The sequence below is a fragment of the Martes martes genome, assembly GCF_963455335.1.
Source record: "Martes martes genome assembly, chromosome: 14".
NCBI classification, from domain to species: domain Eukaryota; kingdom Metazoa; phylum Chordata; class Mammalia; order Carnivora; family Mustelidae; genus Martes; species Martes martes.
In genome coordinates, this window is record NC_137902.1 from 57,548,503 (window position 1) to 57,569,043 (window position 20,541).

The 20,541-nt window shown below is 35.7% G+C and overlaps 1 protein-coding gene across 2 annotated transcripts in view; it reads left to right on the top strand.

Moving 5' to 3' along the window:
- HERC4 (HECT and RLD domain containing E3 ubiquitin protein ligase 4) overlaps positions 1-20,541 on the top strand; it is a 130,251-nt gene that overhangs the window by 60,307 nt on the left and 49,403 nt on the right. For both annotated transcript variants that reach the window (XM_080823325.1, XM_080823324.1), the window contains exons 9-14: positions 8,525-8,601; positions 8,883-9,007; positions 10,420-10,479; positions 10,614-10,725; positions 11,254-11,443; positions 13,162-13,334. In XM_080823325.1, the coding sequence (XP_080679451.1) occupies positions 8,525-8,601; positions 8,883-9,007; positions 10,420-10,479; positions 10,614-10,725; positions 11,254-11,443; positions 13,162-13,334 (737 nt within the window). The remainder of the gene's footprint in view (positions 1-8,524; positions 8,602-8,882; positions 9,008-10,419; positions 10,480-10,613; positions 10,726-11,253; positions 11,444-13,161; positions 13,335-20,541) is intronic.

The window sequence follows — 20,541 nt, forward strand, 5'->3', positions numbered from 1 at the left end:
TTTGCTATTGTTTTATGCATTCTGTATTTATTTTGGATATTCAACCCCTTATCACATACATCATTTGTAAATACTTTCTTCCATCCCGCAGGTTGCCTTTTAATTTTGTTGATGGTGTCCTTTGCTATGCAGAAGAGTTTTAGTTTTTCTTGTCTTTGCTTTTGGTGTCAAACCCAAAAAATAATCTCTAAGACTGATGTCATCTACTGCCTTTGTTTTCTTCCAGGAGTTTTATGATTCAGGTCTTAATATTCGAGTCTTTAATCCATTTTGAGTTAGTTTGTGTTTCCAGTTTCATTCTTTTGCATGTGGCCTTCCAGTTTTCCAACACCATCTATTAAGAGGTTGTCCTTTTCCCATTATATATTCGTGGCTCCTTTGTTATAAATTGGCCATATATTTGTGGGTTTATTTCTGGTTTCTCTATTCTGTTTCATTGATCTAAGTGTCTGTTTTTATGCCAATACTATACTGTTTTGATTATTATAGCTTTGTAATATAGTTTAACTGCCCTAGGTTTTGGTTGTCTCTCAAACCTTTGTGATTGTCCAAGCAGTCTTTTATTTTTTGTGGCTCCCGGTAATTGAGGGTGTGCCAAGGCCTGTGGGTGTCCCAAATGGGAGGATCTCAGACAGCACTTAGATTCAGGTTGATTGGAAGCCAGACACTCAGGTAGCAGCTTTTAAGGTATGCAAATATATACGGTACTGTAGGACCACAAGTGAAAGTCCCACTAGCCACCAGAGAGACTAGAGGGGTCCCCTGGGCAGTAGTCATGAAAATCAGGACATCAAATAATGGTCCAAGCTCCATTCCAGGAGATAACAGTGACTTGTAGTAATGCAGAGGGACAGGGCAAAGATGTCATCTGTTTGCCTTAGTCCCTAGAGATCACCTTAGTAAGTTGATAGATGTATGCTAAACCAGAATCCTGTCCCTAAGGTTGAAGCTCCAGGACATGCAAGTAGACCTTTTTCACAGAAAGAATGGGGGTGTAATTCAGTCTGCTGTTTGTGCTGTGACTGGGGGGTGGTAGCCAGTCAAGAACTCTCTTTAATTGTTACAACCCATGAGACCCCCGTCCCAGGAATGCAAATCCTGCAGTCCATCAGAACCTGGCACTCAAGGGGTATCCACTGCTTGGCAGCCACAAAAACCAGGACACCAGATGTGTATACAGTTCCTCTGTGGGAGGTAATTGTGCTCTGGATTGTGGCAGAGGGAGAGCACAGAGATAAGGCCCTCCCTCTGAGGTCTCTGGGGAGGATTACAGTAGGCCCTTAGCCCTGTGTTCAATTAGAAGCCTGCTTCTCAGACCAGAGCTACAGAAATAAGCTAATGGGACTTTTACAGAAAGATTGGACATCTTTATCGGTTGTCTCTTGCTATACCCTAGGGGTGGTAGCTGTTTAAGAACTTTTTCTGTTGAATAAAGTCCTGTGAGACCTGTGAGCATAAACCCCACTGGGTCCCAGAGCCAGGTGACCTTAGAGGGTGACCTAGAGGTGTTCCCTGGGCAGCAGCCACAAAAACTGGGATGCCAGACCAGGATACAAGCTCCTCTCCAGGAGATAACTGACAAGCTGAAGTGAGGCAGAGGAAAGTTCCTATATAAAATGTTTCATTTCAGCTTAACAAAGCAGAATTACAAAACTGTTGTGAATTAGATATCTTTAGAAGAAGAACCGATAGCTCCCTTATATATCCGAAAAACAGAACATTAAAACAAAGTTAAACATTATTCTAAAGAAATAACCACAATAAATTTTTCTTCATCAGTTCATCCATTCCAGTGTGAGGTGTTCTTTATCTGAGTTATGTTTCCTCAGAGGCCTGTGCCTGAGTGTCTATTCTGTGAAGCATAAGTGGTTTCATATACACAGTACAGTCCTTTTTGCATGCCTCTGGGATGTCCTTCTTTTTTGAAAATGCAAACTCTGGCTTCTACCAGAGTTTATAGGAGAGATTTCAGATAAGCATTAGTGTAAAATCAATAGATGACAGAGGCTTAAAATGACTGTGACTAGTTTATTGCTGATAATTGTCAAATGGAAAGATCTAAAGAGGAGGGTTCATTATAAGAATAATATGGCTGACAGGGATATTTGGTTATGTCTGTGGCATGCAAAACACATTTCTAAAAATGATGATTAAGCTTGTTTTCATAGAAGACAGTGACTCTTAACATCTGACTCATAAATATAGAGGCCCGTAACTCTTTTTTTTTTTGTAACTCTTTATAGATGAAAAAATGTTAAGATATAACATGATAATCCTGAGACCTAATGTACCAGGAATAACACTAAGAATATCAAGTAAAGAGATTTCACTTGATAAAAAATCAGTATTTTTTATGACTTCATAGTAAGTCTGAAATACATCCCATTTGCAAACCAAGAAGATACTAGATATGAATTAAAGCAGTAAGAATATACCACAAAACATTTAAAATAGTAGTTAAATAACAACTGAAATTAGAACCAATTAGACTTTGATAAATATAGGAAAATAAAAACAATTTCATAAGAGTACTGAATAGTGCTTTACTTCACATTTAAAAATATGTAAAACAAGGATATTGACAAATCTCCGGGGACTTATCTTAAGACAAACAATTTTTGAAATGTTTGTATTAATTACATTGTACCATATACATTTAACTTAGGGAAGATTAAGTGTCTCTTCTGATTTGACAATTCTTCCCGTGCAACTCTTGAAATAGTAACACATCAAACAGAGCTAATTATTTCTAGCATCTCTTACATATTAAAAGAATAACTTTTATAATTACCCAAGCCTTTCTGGAAAATCTCAAAGATATTTTCACAGATGTGTAAAAGGTATTTTAGAAGTTTCGTTTTCCTATATTTAGGATATGATTTTGCGAATCATGTTCATTTGCTAGAGCTGCCATAAAAAAATACCACAGACTGACTGCCTTTATACAACAGAAATTTATTTTCTCACCGTTGTAGAGGCTAGAAGTCCATGATCAAGGTGTCATGTTAGGAGTTTGGGTTTCTTCTGAGGCCTCTCTCTTTGGCTAGCAATGGTTGCCTTTTTCTCTGTTCTCACATAGCCTTTTCTCTGTGTGTTTGCATTGCTGATGTCTTTTCCTCTTACAATAAGGACACCAAGTACCCTAACAACTTCATTCTACCTTCATCTCCTCTTTAAAGCCTGTCTCTAAATACAGTTACATTCTGAGTTACTGGGGGTTAAGACTTCAACATGTGAATTTTGGGGAAACAATTGAACCCATAACAGGAAGGCAAAAATCAAAGAAATCGTGAGAGGAGATTTGAACACTTTATTAAGATAACAACTATTGATGTTAGAAACAATACTTGGTTACTTATTTTATCAAAGTGACAGTAAGAGATTTCAGAATAAATGTGGAGGGTAATAAGATTGAAAATAACTTTTAGTTCTTCCAAAACTGAGGACCATTTGTTTTTTTTCCCTCCTTAAATAATGAAAAACAAAGTCAACATAAAGCATTAAAGATTATTCTAGTAAGACACAGAATTTTCTCTATCAGATTACACAAAAAAGTAAAGAATAATATTTTATATCATAGGTAAAGGCATTAATCATTAAACCATGGGAGCACACCCTTCAAAATTGAATGAACTTTGCTAAGATGTTAACACATTTTATAGCTTCTTTCAGAATAAAATATAAACCAAGGCAAATAAAATTCACTTGCTACATTGTCTTCATTTATATTCTTTCATGTTCTAAAACAAACAGACTTCCATCAGGATAGTGGTATTGTCTCAGAGGGTCCATGAAATCAAAATGACTTTCGTATTATTACTAAGATGTTCTCTTTGTTAACATGTAGTATGTTCATTATTGCTCATCTTTAAATTGAATCAGTATTTAAAATTTTCATAGTTTTAGGGGTCCTGGGTGGCTCAGTTGATCAAGCATCCAACTCTTGATTTTGGCTCAGGTCATGAAGTCATGATCTCAGGGTCCTGGAATTGAGCCCTGCAATGGGCTCCATGATTAGAGGGGAATCTGCTTGAAGATTCACTCCTCTGCTTCTCCCTCAGCTCTGTGTGCTTCCTCTCTCTCTCAAATAAATAAATCTTTTTAAAAAAGGGGGGGGTGTTGGGAGACACCTGGGTGGCTCAGTTGGTTAAGTGTCTGCCTTCAGCTCAGGTCATGATGCCAGGGTCCTGGGATCAAGTCTCACATCAGGCTCCTTGCTCAGCAGAGAACCTGCTTTTTCCTCTGCCTGCTGCTACCCCTGCTTGCATGCCCATAGTCTCTCTTGGCAGATAAAACCTTTAAAAAGAAAAAAAGGAAGCTTTTTTTTTTCCCCTTAACTTTAAATTCTAATACAGTATTGGTGCTTTTTAACCTCTTAAACTCTGTTTAAGAAGCTGTTTGGGGTCCTGAATGTCCTAAAAGTATAAAAGAATTCAGAGACCATCAAAAAGTACTCATTTTTCCTCGTAAATCAAAAGCACATTCACGGGCAACTGGGTGGCTTAGTTGATTAAGTGTCTGCCTTCTAAGCCCAGCATGATCCCAGGGTCCTGGGATTGAATGTGTGTTGGGCTCCCTGCTCAGTGGGGAGCCTCCCTCCCTCTGCCATTCCCCCTGCTTGTATTCACACTTTCTCTCAGATAAGTAAATAAAATCTTAAAAAAAAAAAAAAAAGCACGTACATAGTTGTATCTCTCTGTTAGTACTGCTCCTAAATAGAAGTACAATTTACAGAATAGTAAATAGCTCAGTAATACCTTTCAGGTGGAGAGATTCCGAAAGGGTGCTCTAATCAGGGCTTAGTATTGGTGGGCAGGGAGCCCTGTTTCAAAGTCTTCACAATTTTTTCTGACAATGTAAAAAGTATTTTGTAAAGAGCAAAGAAGAATGTGAAATAGCCCTTCTAGATAGGACAATATGTACTACATAAAACTAACAAATCAGATCATTGGTATATACATAGATATTCAGATCATTCGAATTTAATGGAAAGTCCAGGGAGAGGGGAATTCTATGTAGGTATTGTATGTAAGTTTTATTTCAGGTACAAACTCTAGTTGGTTGGTAATGGTTCTTGGAGATATATATTGAGAAGGACTTTGAGAGAACACGTTGTTGGAGAAGATTGTCAGGATTTTTAGCATTGTGGTTATAGGTGGAAGAAGTAGTGCCTTTTCATAACTTTTTAAAACAAGGCATCACTAATCTGAGAAGGGAGGAGAATTACTCAACACATGAAAATTGGGGAGAAAAAGTCAGTTTAGATCGTAACCTAATAGTGTACACTAAGTTATAAAGGGATTAAAGAATTAAATGTTAAAAAGTTCTGGGGCACCTGGGTGGCTCAGTCGTTAAGCATTTGCCTTGGGCTCACCTCATGATCTCTGGGTCCTGGGATCCAGCCCCACATGAGGCTCCCTGCTTGGCAGGAAGCCTGCCTCTCCTTCTCCTCCTGCTTGCATTCCCTCTCTTGCTGTGTCTCCTCTGTCAAATAAATAAATAAAATCTTTAAAAAAATTTTAGAAAGTTCTTAAGAAAATGATTCTCTGATTCAAACATAGGAAAAGCCTTGGGGTTCCTGGCTACCTCAGTCAAAAGAGCATGTGACTCTTGATATCGGGGCTGTGAATTAGAGCCCCACGTTGGGTGTAGTGGATCAAAATTAAGTAATTATTTAAGAAAAATGGTTGTAGGGGCGCCTGGGTGGCTCAGTGGGTTAAAACCTCCGCCTTTGGCTCAGGTCATGATCCCTGGGTCCTGGAATCAAGCGCCGCATCAGGCTCTCTGCTCGGCAGGGAGCCTGCTTCCCTTCATCTCTCTCTGCCTGCCTCTCTGCCTACTTGTGATCTCTGTCAAATAAATAAATAAAATCTTAAAGAAAAAAGAAAAAAAAAGAAAAATGGTTGTAGCAAATACAGACTAAGATTAATTAGCCTGAATATCCAAAGTGCTCATGCATATTGGTGAGAAAAACAGTGAGACACTTAATAAATAAATAAGACAAACATTAACACACTCAATAGATAAAGGAAATTAATGGAAATGCCCAAAGAGGAAATTCATGTTACTAAAACCCATGCAAAAATTATTACCCTCTTGGAGTACCTGGGTGGCTCAGTCAGTTTAGTCTTGACTTTGGCTCAGGTCATGATCTCAGGGTTGTGAGATCCAGCCCCATGTGGTGCTCCACACTCAGCAGGGAGTCTGCTTGAGATTCCCTCCCCCTCCCCCTGCTCATGCACTCCTCTTCTCTAAAATAAATAAATCGTCAAGAAAAATTACTCTCAGGGTGCCTGGGTGGCTCAGTCGGTTAAGTGTCTGCCTTTGGCTCACGTCACTATCCCAGGGTCCTGCGGCGATTGAGCTCTGCATGGGGCTCCCTGCTCAGCGGAGAGCCTGCTTTTCCCTCTCCCTCTGCCTGCCGCTTTGCCTACTTGTGCTCTCTCTGTCAAATAAATAAATAAAATCCTTTAAAAAGAACGTTATCCTCCTTAGTGTCAAAGAAATACAAGTTTAAAAAGCAAGAGATGAATAAATAAATGGAAAAGATCAAGAGTTAATTTTTTTCTGTTACAGGGTAACAAACTATGTAGGTAAGGAAGCTAATGGGCCAGCTACAAGAGGAGGAAGTAATGTTAGCATATCATCATTTTTCAACACACAGTGAATTAATGGTCTAAGCACGGAGCATCAGTGGTTCCTAACATTGCAGAAAGGAACCCAGCCACACATTGTGTGCTTCCTGATGGAAGAACAGCTCCTGCTACCACCTTGTAATAGTTTTGTTGAAACATTCAGACTTTAATTAAAGCCTTTCTAGGTCCAGCCACCAATTTACAGGAGGTACAGAAGACCAAGAGAAATGTGAGGGGAAACCTTGAGGATACAGTTAGCAAAATTCACTCTGCAAAAGCTGTATAAGACAGATGACTAGATTTTATAAACTTTTTGGAGGAGTGATTACAAGGAAATTAAGAAAAGTAATTTTTGGTACCTCCCTCATATCCCCAAGAAACTTATTCATGTACTGTACTCATCTTTCTTCTTGACAAGAGAGCAGAATCACTATCCCTAAATTATTTTAGGGATAAATGAATAACATCCTGCTAAATCTTTTAAGGAAGCTAACAGTTTCAAGTAGATTTGTGAAAATGATATAGAGAAAAGATTTTAAGTTGAATCATTGGTTTATTTAATATTTTAGATTTACCCTTTTAATCTGTTCTTAGAAGTTATTTTTGCCATAGAGCATTCTTGGTACTTGTGGAAAATTTAGTCATGTTGATGTTTTGAACTCTGAAGTTCTCAGTATGTTCTGAGCTAGGTAAATATTTCTTTGTATTATATATTGATGTTAAATATTTAGTGAGTTCTTTTACAAATCAAACATTGTGCTTGGTAGTAGGGAATAATCAAGGAAATTAAGCTGTGGTCCTTAAGAATTTATAATTCCGTAGCAGCCATGGTTACAAATAATACAAGGTAAAGAACTAGCAAACTAAAGGGTGGTGGGGGTCAGGAGTAGGATGACAGAAATGTATTATATTTGGAAATAATGAGACTTAATTGGCCCAGTATTGGGCTTGATGTTTTGGTATGTGATACCGCTAAGTGCTTAGCCCAGCAGTCCTTTTTTTTCCTCCCCCACAGTACTTTTGATAATAGATGCTCTTTCCATTTTGAGAAGCAAAAAAGAAGAAAGGATGAGGCATTGAATATCTTTTTGAAAAAGAACTTTATTGTCTTAATTTTACTGCTGCTAAATTTGCTTATTATTTTGGACTGCATTTGGTTTGTTGGTTTTTTGTTTTTTTTTTAAGATTTATATATTTTTTTTTGAGAGAGAGAGAAAGACACTGCAGGTGGGGAAGGTGCAGAAGGGGGAGTCATAAGGAGACTCCCACTGAGAGCAGCACACAGCCTAACATAGGGCTGGATCTCACAGCCCTGAGATCTCAACCTGAATGGAAACAAAGAGAGCTTAACCGACTGTGCCACCCAGGTGGTTGATTTGGGTTTTATTGATATAAAGTTGCCAATGAAGAGCTGTGTGTGTCATCTTACTTTTGTACAGCTATAGTAAAAGAAAATTTTGCATTATCAAGTATTTTACTCAAGAAGTTTTAACATTTACTTGTTTGTTGTCATTCTTTTTTAAAAATTAATATTATTTCTTCTGAGCTTTTACACCCTTCGTTCAATTTTTACATCATCTTCAGTTTAAACTAAAATATGTTGAGATAAAAAGCGCATAGACTAGAAACACCGCTTTATTGTGCAAGCTGGAAGAAAGACTTGCAGACTTACCAAGTGCTCGTTATGCTTGTAGAATCATTCAGTGTGTGTCACTCGGTCAGTCTCTTTTCCACAGTAATCAAAATATTCCAAGTCATTTTATACTGTTGAATGCTGAATGGGATGTCTAATTGAGTTAGATTATTAAGAGAAAAATCCAATAGCATATTTGATAGCCTGAAAATGTCATATAAATCTTGAATTTCCTTACATCTTATTTTTATTACAGATTCTGAAGAATATTTCTGTGTGAAAAGAATTTTCTCCGGGGGCGATCAAAGCTTTTCACATTACTCTAATCGCCAGGTAATAGTAGTCATACAAATAATTACTGAGCTCAGATAATTTTGAATAATTTTTAAAGCCCATGTTAATGTTCTTTGTATGTTACAAAGTAATTGCCTTAAACTTTTTTGCCCCCAAGTCTGCAGAATTTTTCTGATCCAGTTGATAAGTACTGTTTCAGGTATTTAGTAGAGATATACTCTGTTAAAAAAAAACGAAATACATAGTGGAAACTTGTCTTGGTTTAAGTTATATATATATATATATCTGCTCTCTGGCTAATCTACTTACTTTAAATTTAGAACTGTGGGCCACCAGATGACTTTAGATGTCCTGATCCTTCAAAACAGATCTGGACTGTGAATGAAGCTCTAATTCAAAAATGGCTGAGCTACCCCTCTGGAAGGTTGCCTGTGGAGATAGCCAAGTAAGAAAAACATTTTGCCTACCCAACACAAACACAACCTCTTACCTCCATGGTAGTGCTATCTTGTACTTAGAAGTTTTTGTTTAAATAAGTATTTTATTAATATCACTCACTAAAAAAAAAAATCACTCACCAAATAGTTTACATAAGTTTAAATGTCTGGAATTTCTATAATGATACTTTAAGAGCTCTCATTTGAATATATTTATATGTTTTAATTCTTTCATATATATAATATTAAATGATAACTTGAAATAGTAAATACAACCACTAGGATTAGATTTGAAATAATGTTACTTCTAGCTTTTTAGTGTTCAATGTCTTTTAACTTTTATGCTTCTTAAAAGATTTAAGTATTAAATCTTTCTTGAATATTCTGCTTATAGATGAACTTGTTTAGTATTTAGAGTTTTCTGTTGTTGCAGGTGGCGTTGGTTTTGGGGATGAGGGACTATATCTGATAAGCTGTTTTTACTTACTTTTTATTTCTTTAAAGATTTTATTTATTTATTCATGAGAGACAGAGAGAAAGAGAGAGGGGCAGAGGGAGAAGTAGGCTTCCCAATGAGCAGGGAGCCCGATGGGGGACTCAATCCCAGGACCCCAGGATCATGACCTGAGCCGAAGGCAGATGCTTAACCATCCGAGCCACCCAGGAGCCCCGATAAGCGGTTTTTTAAAATTATAGATTGTTTTCCTAAATTAAAATTTTTCTTAAAAGCCCCAAAAAGTTGGGATGCCTGGGTGGCTCGGTTGGGCGGCTGCCTTCGGTTCAGGTCATGATCCCAGCGTCCTGGGATCGAGTCCCGCATTGGGCTCCTTGCTCCGCAGGGAGCCTGCTTCTCCCTCTGCCACTCTGCCTGTGCTCGCTCGCTCTCTCTCTGACAAATAAATAAATAAAATGTTTAAAAAAAAAAAAAGCCCCAAAAAGTGGATTTCAGAAAAAATAATAACATCTGATATTAGATTTACCATCCTGTATAATTAAGAGAATTAAATGTATATGTTTATGTAAAAAAAATATTTTTTTTCACAGCATTGGATTTGTGTCTGTGATCATACCACCCTGAATGCACCTAATCTCATTTGATTTTGGAAGCTAAGCAGGGTTGGGCCTGGTTAGTACTTGGATGGTAGACTGCCTTGGGAGTAGTGGGTGCTGCAGGCTTTAAAAAGAAAGAAAGAATGAATGAATATCAGATCAGTTTGATGAATTTTAGAAAGTCTAGGATAAGCGGTATTACTTTAACCTTTAGTAATTTAGTAATTTATAAAATTCTGGTTTATACTAGTTGAATATTGGTTAGAGGAGTGCTCTGTGGCATTAAATAGTATATTAAATATTTTGATTAAAAAATGTGGACACTGGATTTCTCATTTTGTGATTTGGGGATTTTTAACTTTCTTTTTAGTGAAATAGATGGAACATTTTCTTCCTCTGGTTGCCTAAATGGAAGTTTTCTAGCTGTGAGGTAAGTGGTAATTCTTTGGTATGCACAATTTTTAAAATTTATTATATTAAGTAATATATTAAATTAATGAAATAACTTTAAGGGTTTATTATTTTTTTTCTCTTTCTCTTCTTTTTTTTGTTTCTCTTTTATAGCAATGATGATCATTATAGAACAGGCACCAAATTTTCGGGGGTTGATATGAATGCTGCTAGGCTTTTATTCCACAAACTTATACAACCTGATCATCCTCAGATATCTCAGCAGGTTTGTTCTTGAAGTTTAATTTTATATTTTGTTATGTAGCATGTTGAGCTTTATATTATTTTGTATATTTATAGCCTAACCAACTTTATAGTTTTAGATACTTCATTGTGATGTGCTGTTTATGATTCTATTATATAAGCCCAGTATAAGAATTAAATAAGGTTTTATTAAAAAAAAAAAAGAAAAAAATTAAATTTTAAAGCATTTACAGCTTAGCTATCAAATATCTGTAAACCTCTCCAGATGTTTAAGTAGACCTTTAATACTTAACATTACCATGTTGGTTAAGTTTCTATATAGGTATAGCTATAGAGAGTTTAAATTGAAATTTATACACCAGAGTTTTAAAATGCTCTTAGTAATGCTTAGGCATTAATTTTCCCTGTGTTTCAAAGTACATTCAGTGATTCATTGTAAGATAATTTTTTTTTACCATTTTATGTTTGCTGTGTTTATGATTTTTCTCCTTCTTTTTGGAAAGTACATTCATTTTAAATAAAGTAGGTTTTACTTTTTGTCAAAATATAGGTGGCAGCTAGTTTGGAAAAGAATCTTATTCCTAAACTGACTAGCTCCTTACCTGATGTTGAAGCATTGAGGTTTTATCTTACTCTACCAGAATGCCCCCTGATGAGTGATTCCAACAATTTCACAACAATAGCAATTCCCTTTGGTACAGCTCTTGTGAACCTAGAAAAGGCACCACTGAAAGTACTTGGTAAGAATTCTGGTCTTTTTTTTTCTTTTGTAATTTTTTCTCTTTAAATAAAGGTGCTAATAAGTTTTTAATTTTTTTTGCTGTCTGAAATTTTACTACCCTGCTTACTTGACACTGTCTTACAGAAAAATAAACCTGTTTTTCCTTTCACTGCTTTTTTCTAGTCATGCTGGTTCTTAGAGGCAAAGCCTGTTAAATATTAAAATTTTAATCAAACAACAGCAGAGACAGTATCAGGGAAGAGAACCAACTGCTTTCTGTATTTCCCCTCCCTTGTACCCCTTGGTCTTGCCATTAAAGAAGTAAAGGTGGAGGAACAATTAAAACTGAACAAAGATGGGTATTAAATCCTTCTTGGGGGTGCCTGGGTGGCTCAGTGGGTTAAGCCTCTGCCTTCGGCTCAGGTCATGGTCTCAGGGTCCTGGGCTCAAGCCCTGCGTCAGGCTCCCCACTCAGCGGGGAGCCTGCTTCCCGCCCCACTGCCTGCCTCTCTGCCTACTTGTGATCTCTTGTCTCTCTGTCAAATAAATAAATAAATAAATAAATAAATAAATAAATAAATAAATCTTTTTAAAAAAAAATCCTTCTTGAACTCTATTATAAACTCTTTGCCTTATATATCTCTCACCTGCTAATTTCCCCATGTTTTATTTTATTTCTCTGAATGTAGATGAGATTCTACCACTAATCTGATCTTGTTGTTCTGTCTCTATCTACTGTAATTTTTTGGCCTAAACTTTTCTCAGCTTAATTTCTCAATTTGTATAGATTTCATCTCTGTCTCCTGGCCATTATAGTTTGCTTGCTACATTTAACCTAGTACTTTCTTTGCTGATAGAATTTATTGATTTATGAAGCTAAGATATATAGAAGTCATAAAATCAGTACAGAAAGTTTTAGGCTGAGAGTGAGCAGAGGAAGTAGTTAAGCAAAGTGTAGAATCCTCAGTAAGTGAAGCAGGGACTCACAAGAGTATTTCCTTCCATGTTGTCAAAAGTTTTTGTATTTCTGTCTGCCTCATAAGATTATGGTATTTGTAATTAACAACTACAAACAAATATGTGGGGAAGAACAGACATGTTAATACTTTACATAGTTCTCAATATCCAATTTTCAGGATTACCTTGCATTTTAAAGGTGTGGTACTTCACAATATTTCAACTTTATGTTAGATTGAAAGATAAAACTTGAAAATATCCCTAAATATTGGGACTTTAGCATGTTTAAAAATTAACATTCTGATTTTCAAAGCACTTTTTTTTAAAGGTGTGGTGTGGGGTTTTTTTTAAGTTTATTATTTTTAGTGATCTGTACATCCAAAATGGGTCTCAAACTCCTGACCCTGAGATCAAGAGTCCCATGCTCCTCCTGTTGAGCTAGCCAGGTGCCCACCCTGAAAGCACTTTTTAATAACTGATTTTAATATTAGGTATAGTATTGAGTTTTTAATATAATTTAGGAAGCCACGAAATGAATTCAGAAGACCTTTCGTACTTTGTTTTTGCTTCTGAGAGCTTTCAGAACAGTATTCTTTGAGAGTAGGATGATGTCTGTAAACTTTAGAAATGTTACATAAAATACTGTGTTATATGGATCTTCCTGGGATTTTGAGAGGGTTAAGAGTACTGCTTTTAGAAGAAAAGTCTTGTATGATTTTGAAAATTGTGATTCTTTTTTTAAAAATTCATTTTCTTTGTATGTTCACCCTTTAACAACAGAAAACTGGTGGTCAGTACTTGAACCTCCGCTATTCCTCAAGATTGTAGAACTTTTTAAGGAAGTCGTGGTACATCTTTTGAAACTCTACAAGATCGGCATCCCCCCTTCTGAAAGAAGAATTTTCAATAATTTTCTTCATACTGCGTTAAAGGTTTTAGAAATATTGCATAGGGTATGTCCAGTAGTTCTTTTATTTTCCTCTTTCCTCATTGCTGCCTAATAGATTGATGATGTTTATTTTAACATTAATATTATTAGATTTAAGCTTAAGAGATATAGATTATAGATATTTAGAAAAGTTAACTAAGTTTTTCTTTTAAAAAATAATACATACTTTGGAGCTTTGGTCTTACTTGACTTCGTTAGGCATTTGTAGATAACTTGTCTGTAGTTGGGCAGAACAATAGCATACTAATGAATTAGAAATCTCCTTACATTTCTTTGTGAAGAACATAATTAGTTTAAATATGATTTTTGTCATTTATAAGTGGTGATTATATGAGAGATTGCATCCTGGTTGTGATGATGAATATTTAAACTCAAGTTCTTTTGTTAATGGGTACTAATGGTTTCAATCAAAGTAGAATATTCCATTTGAAACAAATGACTAACTTGAAATTGGAACCATATATAATTCATTAATTTGCCTATTGTTCTTTCCTGCCCTTCTTCCCAGTGTAAGAAATAGTACCCTTTACACTTGTAGCAGTTCAAAGTTACATGAAGAAGTAGAGTCTCAGCTGTTTGATTAAAGATGGATTTGAGACATCCCTGACAGCTGGTAGGTATATCTCTGTTATGCCATTTGGTATTCTCGAGAAGCTATTTTGGGAGACATGACCTAAGGGAGAAGCATATGTTTCTTATCTCTAGAATGACTAAAAAACCCACTGGAACCTTTTAATCTTTAGTTTCCTCTCCTTAATAGCTTCTTTAGCATTTTCAGACCCTTCTTGCCTAGTACTAAGGTAAATATTAAGGGATAAAAGAGATAGTCCTTCTTACTCTTTTAGTGAAGTTCCTGGGTATTTCCTCAGTTAAACTTCTTAAATTTACTTTTTCTTTGGTACTGAGTATGTTCAGGATTCCTAGTAATTCTCTTATTATAATTGAAGAGATGATTGCCTCTTCTTTCCATGGGAAAACAAGTCATTCTTTCTTTTGCCTTTCCCAGAATAAGGCTTTCTTGCAGCATTTTAGGGTTAATTGAATTCTGCAGTAAACTTCTATTAAAATCCTCTGTCTTCATAGGATGAGTTTCTGCTTTTCTGTGTGCCTTTTGTCTAGGATTCAAGAGATTAATTAGATTTTTTTTTCTTTCCTTTGGACTCTGTTTTACTGTTACTTCAGTGAATCATCCTTTGTCAGCTGGACCCTATTGCCAAATAATTATTCACTCTCTTCTTTATCTGTTTATCTTTATTACTCCTTTAAAAAAAAAAAAATTGGTTTCCTTAGCTGTGTCTTTACCACAAGTTAAAGGGAAGGTGGGAGAAGGAGGAGAAATTGAACTTTTTTTTAATAAGTGAAGACTGAACTTGAGCAAGTAACTTAAGTTCTTTGCCTAGTTTAGAAGCCTCAACTTGTACTGAGGTAGAACCCTATGGGACTCCATCTCCAGAGACTTTTTTGATGGAGCCATGCTAGAAACTAGGATCCTATGTTCTTGCTGGCTAAGATTAGAACCTCCCTTCTACATTAATTCATGTGAGCACTTTACATATATTCTTCATTTAACTTTTTAAACTCTGTAGTTTATAAAACCCCTTAATCTAAATGTCAAAGGTCATAAACCAATAAATAAGAGAGTCGAAATACAAATACAAATCTGCTTCCAAAGTCCCTGCCGTTTCTAATGTACTTCTCTATTAGCGGGTATGGTAATAGAACATGTTTAGAAAGGGGTCTGCTTTTATTTTATGCCCCTACATCTAGAGGTTCATACTTACATAATTGCAGGTAGCATTTTATTGTTAAAAGACTGTTTTTGCTGCTTCCTATCGGTGTGGTTTTGAACAAGCCTTTTCCTTTATCATATATGTAAATGGAGAATTATCTATAAAATAAGGATTAAAATACTGGCCTTGAAAGTTTCCCACGATTAACGTATTATTCAAATTATATAATATATGTAATTATTCTACTTTCATAAGGCACTGATTTTGTTACACCACCACCATTTGGGAAACAGCTACTTTCTTTTTTTTTTTTTTTTTAAAGATTTTATTTATTTGACAGGCAGAGATCACAAGTAGGCAGAGAGGCAGGCAGAGAGAGAGAGGGAGAAGCAGGCTCCCCGCTGAGCAGAGAGCCCAACTCGGGGCTCCATCCCAGGACCCTGAGATCATGACCCGAGCTGAAGGCAGAGGCTTTAACTCACTGAGCCACCCAGGCGCCCCGAAACGGCTACTTTCAATTTGATTTATTGGGTTATGAGGAAACTGGGTTGTTGTTTGAAGTTGTTACACTCAAAAGCAGAATGATAATGGTATTAGTGTCTGAAGCATTAATGTTTGAAGCATCTCTTACTGGGAGTCCTTAAGGCAGTCACTTACCTTTCTCCTCCTCCTTACTTTGAAGAAAACTTTCCTTGGTCCTAATCTACCACAAATAGATAGTTGTGGATATTATCATCAAGGATGATTCATTTTCATTTTTAGTGAAACCCAAGTTGCTTATCAGAAACTTGTATTTTCAAAAACACCTTCTGTCTGACAACGGTGTTTATATTCCTTCTCTTTGCTCAATGGTTGAAAATTAGAAATTTCCTCAAGTAGTTGCCTTCTTGACCTACTGGTCAAGGATTAAGAACTAGATCAGGAACTAGAGAATTGGACTGTGTTTACTAATCATTTCAGGATATGTGGATGACTGGTTCCTCCCTTATGTCATGTCCTTTCAAAAGCTTTTAAGTTAAAAATCATTCCCAGTGTTCCAAATGGTATTATAAGAAAGATAGCTCTGGTACTTGCTGTCAGGAATGGATATATTACCAGATAAATGAGTTTATTGGCAAGTCGTTCAATTATTTAGTAGTTTTTGAGTTTTGACACAGTACATTGTAGAGATACTGATATACCTAAAGAGAAGACTGACTTGGCATCTCTAGCCTAATTGCTACATATCATGGTAATCTTCTAAATCAGTGATTTTCAAATTTTAATTTTTTTGTTAAGGAACACTTAAATAAACCAAACAGATAAGGCACACATATATACTTAACATATACCACCTCTGAACTGAGGTTAATGAACCAGAATACTAAACAGTAATGAAAAGTGAAATAGAAGTGTTATGATAAACATACATAGATTTTATTTTGTATATTTTAGACCATAATACTACTGTATAGGTTATTTTAAACTTGGGATTTCTTCTTTTTTATTCATTTCACAAATGTTTATTGAGAGCCTACTATGTTATCATTGTATTAGACATTAGGGATGTAGTTATAAAGAAAAGATGTGATTTCTGCCCTTGTCGAGATTATAAATATAGAACAGTATAGACATGTAAATAAATAAACATTTGTTATAAAGCATGGTAAGTGCTAGATTGAGGAATATAAAGGGTGCTATGAAAACACATAAGAGGGCTCATAACTGAAGAATAAAGGAAGGCTTCCTGGAGAAAATAATGTCAGTGTTATCTGCCATACAAATGTGTGTGTGGTGTGTGTATATATTTATGTATGTGTGTGTATGTGTATATATATATACACACACATGTATATACACACACATGTGTATATATATATGTATATACATATATATTTTTTTTAGACTGTTGGTTTTATACGTAAATATATGCAGGTCTTTTAGATCAGTCTTCTTGTTTAATTTCCCTGTTTTTATTAAAAGCAGTATTAACTGGTTTTCTCTTTAGTTAAATCATTGTGACTGAATTAAGTATCAGCCATAATTTCCCCCAGTGTAAATTTGATAATTGTCTGTTTTGAGCCAAAACTGGTTTCTGAATTGTTTTTTATTCTAGCATAGCACTTCTTTTCAAAAACATCTATCTGCAGGATATACAAACTGCAAACATTGGTTGCTATTGGTGAAGGAAACTACAGTTTACCTTCTAAAATCTAAAATATTTAAGATAAAATTATATATTGGTCAGTGAGATGTGAGTCATCTTGTATAGGACACACTAAATTTTAGGGTCCAATGTGATTAAAAGTTGGTGTGTATGTTTATAAACATAAATATTGGAGAGGGAAAAGGCAGAGAGTTTTTTGTGTAATTATTGTGTATGTTTTATTTTTTAGTAGAAAGAGTTTCACTAAATATGCTAGGACGAGGGCCTGCAGATTTTACCTGTAAAGATAGTAGTATTTTATGCCTTGCAAGCCATACGGTTTCTCTTGAAATTACTCAGCTCTCAAAAAAAAAAAAAAGTTCTCAACTCTGCTGCAGATAGTATGTAAATGGAGGGACATGGCTCTTTTCCAGTAAAATTTTATTTACAAAAACAGTCTGAGGGCAGGATTTGGCTCACAGGCAATATATAGTTTGCTGACCCCTGCTCTAGGATGAGGGTTTTGATCGCCATATATAAACTAAGTATCTTTATTTTGTTTGAAAGCCAGAAATAGCAGTTTTACTCTGGTCAGTTTTCCCCAAATGTGTATCCTGACCACAGATATAAATTTAATCAAATAGTGAAAAAAAGACTCAGAGTGCTTTTGTCACCAAATAGAGGGATTAAAAGTATCAACTTTGAAAATGACAGCAGCATTATTTTCTTTTAAAGGTTTATTTATCTGAGAGAGTGCACATGCACGTGCTTACGCATGTCGGGGCATGGGGGGCAAGAAAAAGGAGAGAATCTCAGGCTGACTCCCCACTGAATGTGGAGCCAAATGCAGGACTTGATGATCATGACCTAAGCTGAAATCAAGAGTCAGATGTTATTAACATGTGCTTCTTAAGCTGGGTTATTTGTTCCCTTAAGAGGAGGCCACAGGATCAAGCATTGGTTATACTTGGTGACTATTTATTTATTTAAAAAATTTTTTTAGTTTATTTATTGGGGTGCCTGGGTGGCTCAGTTGGTTAAGTGGCTGCCTTTGTCTCTGGTCATGATCCCGGGTCCTGGGATTGAGCCCCACATTGGGCTGGCTTCCTACTCAGCGGGAGCCTGCTTCTCCCTCTGCCTGACACTCTCCCTCCTTGTGCTTGCTCTCCCCCCTGCCCTTGTCAAATAAATAAATAAAATCTTAAGAAGAAAATAATAAAATAAAGTTTATTTATTTTTAAGTAATCTCTGCAACCAATGTGGGGCTCAGACTCATGACCTCAAGATCAGGAGTCACATGCTCTTCTGACTGGGCCAGTCAGGCACCCCTTGATTACAATTTTAAACATTAATACAAAGTATGTTTTTGTATATATTCTAAATATATGTTGCACACATTTATCTATGCAAAGTCATATATTCATATGTATTCATATGTATATGAACATATATTGAGGAATAAAATTGTCATGTAGTGAGTTAAGAAGGTGTTTCTTTTTTTTAAGATTTTATTAGAGTGTGCACGTGTGCATGGGGAGGGGCAAAGGAAGAGAATTTCAAGCAGACTCCCCACTAACCATGGAGCACCACATGGGCTCCCATCTCACAACCCTGAGATCATGACCTGAGTTGAAATCAACAGTCAGTGCTTAACCGACTGAGCCACCTCGGTGCCCTCAAAATGCATGTGTATTAAAAAAATAAAGAGTGTGGGGAAGTTGGTTAAGTGTATTCCTTTAGCTGAGGTCATGTTTCCAGGGTTCTGGGATCAAGTCCCACATAGGGCTCCTTGCTCAGTGGGAAGCCTGTTTTTCCCACTGCCTGCCACTCCCCTGCTTGTGCTCTCTCTCTTTCTCTCTCTGACAAATAAATAAGTAAAATCTTTAAAAAAAAAAAAAAAGTGCATGTGTGTAACAGAAGTCTGTGTTAGATTTCTGGCTCTTAGCTGTGTGACCTTGGTTAAGATTCTTGAACTCCAAGCCTTAGTATATTCATCTATGTGATAATAATAGTGTCTGTGTCATAGGGTTGTTTTAAAGATTAAATGAGGTAATATACATGGCATCTACTCAGTGGTCCATAATGATAGCTATTATTATTTTATTTGTGGAACATAACATCTGAGGGATTTTAAGGTAAAATTTGCATTTCAGTGAAAGTGTGAAGTGTCATTAGAAGCACAAACTATGTGTGTGTGTGTGTGTGTGTATTTCTAATTTTAATTTGTCCATTCATTCGTCTTGTGGTTATAGGGCACCTGTTTGAACATAAGCACTGTCTCATACCTCTACTTAATGTGTTTGTCTTTGAATGTTGTTTAGTTGGTTTAGTTATTTTTTTTTTAATTGTAAGCACCTACTTTTGTTATATTTTGTAGGATATTTAGCTAGTTTTATTTAGTTTGTGTGTAGATCAGATTGTTTCTTTTGATGTCTTATTTTCTTCTCCTAAATGTGCCATCTTTCCTAGTGGTCTGTATTTGGCCCTTTTTGTTTTACTTTCTACCTCTCATCTCCTGCCACAGTTTTGTCTCCTTTAAGGGAAATGTTCTCAGTTATGTGTTTTAGGCAAACCTTTCTCTTGCCATCATTTTAAAATAAAAAATGACTTAATACCAAATTTCTTGTCCTTCCCAGCTGTCCTCTCCAACCAAAACTGTCTTCTTTTCCTGACTTATATGTGTTTGTGTTGCCAGTTTGTGTTTTCAGTTCCTCATGCTTGAATTTTGAAGTTGGTTTTGACTCTTTTAGATATCAGTTAGCTACCACAGCCTCTGCATTCTTTCTTATTATCTAGAAATCTTGAATCTTTAATATCTTGATTTGTTTCCCTCCACCAGCCTCTGTACTCACTTTTGACTATATTTCACACCATCAACAGAAAATTTTAATAAAATACCATTCTGATTCTATTATTTATTGACTCTAAAACCTAATTTCCCTATGAAATTTTTCTCTTTAAGCTCATGCTCTTCTCTTTGCCTAAAATTTTCTTCCTCAGACTTCGTTTTGAAATCCTTTTCATTCACTTTACTCTTCAATTTTTATTTTGAATATCTTTATTTACATAGAAACATTGAAAGACAAACGAAATAGGTACATACCCTCCATTCTAGATTCAGTAATTATTAACATGCTGTCACATTTGCTTTTCCATATGTGTGTGTGTATATACTTTTTTCTTGTTGTTTGGAAGTACATCCTGATGCCACCTCAGCATTCCTCTTCTTGGGCATTTTCCTATGTAACAGCAGTACTGTTATTTTTTTTATGGAAATTAACTGTAATTCTGTAATATCATCTACCTGACTATCAAGGCATATTCAAGTTTCTTCTGTTGTGCCAAAATTTTTTTTG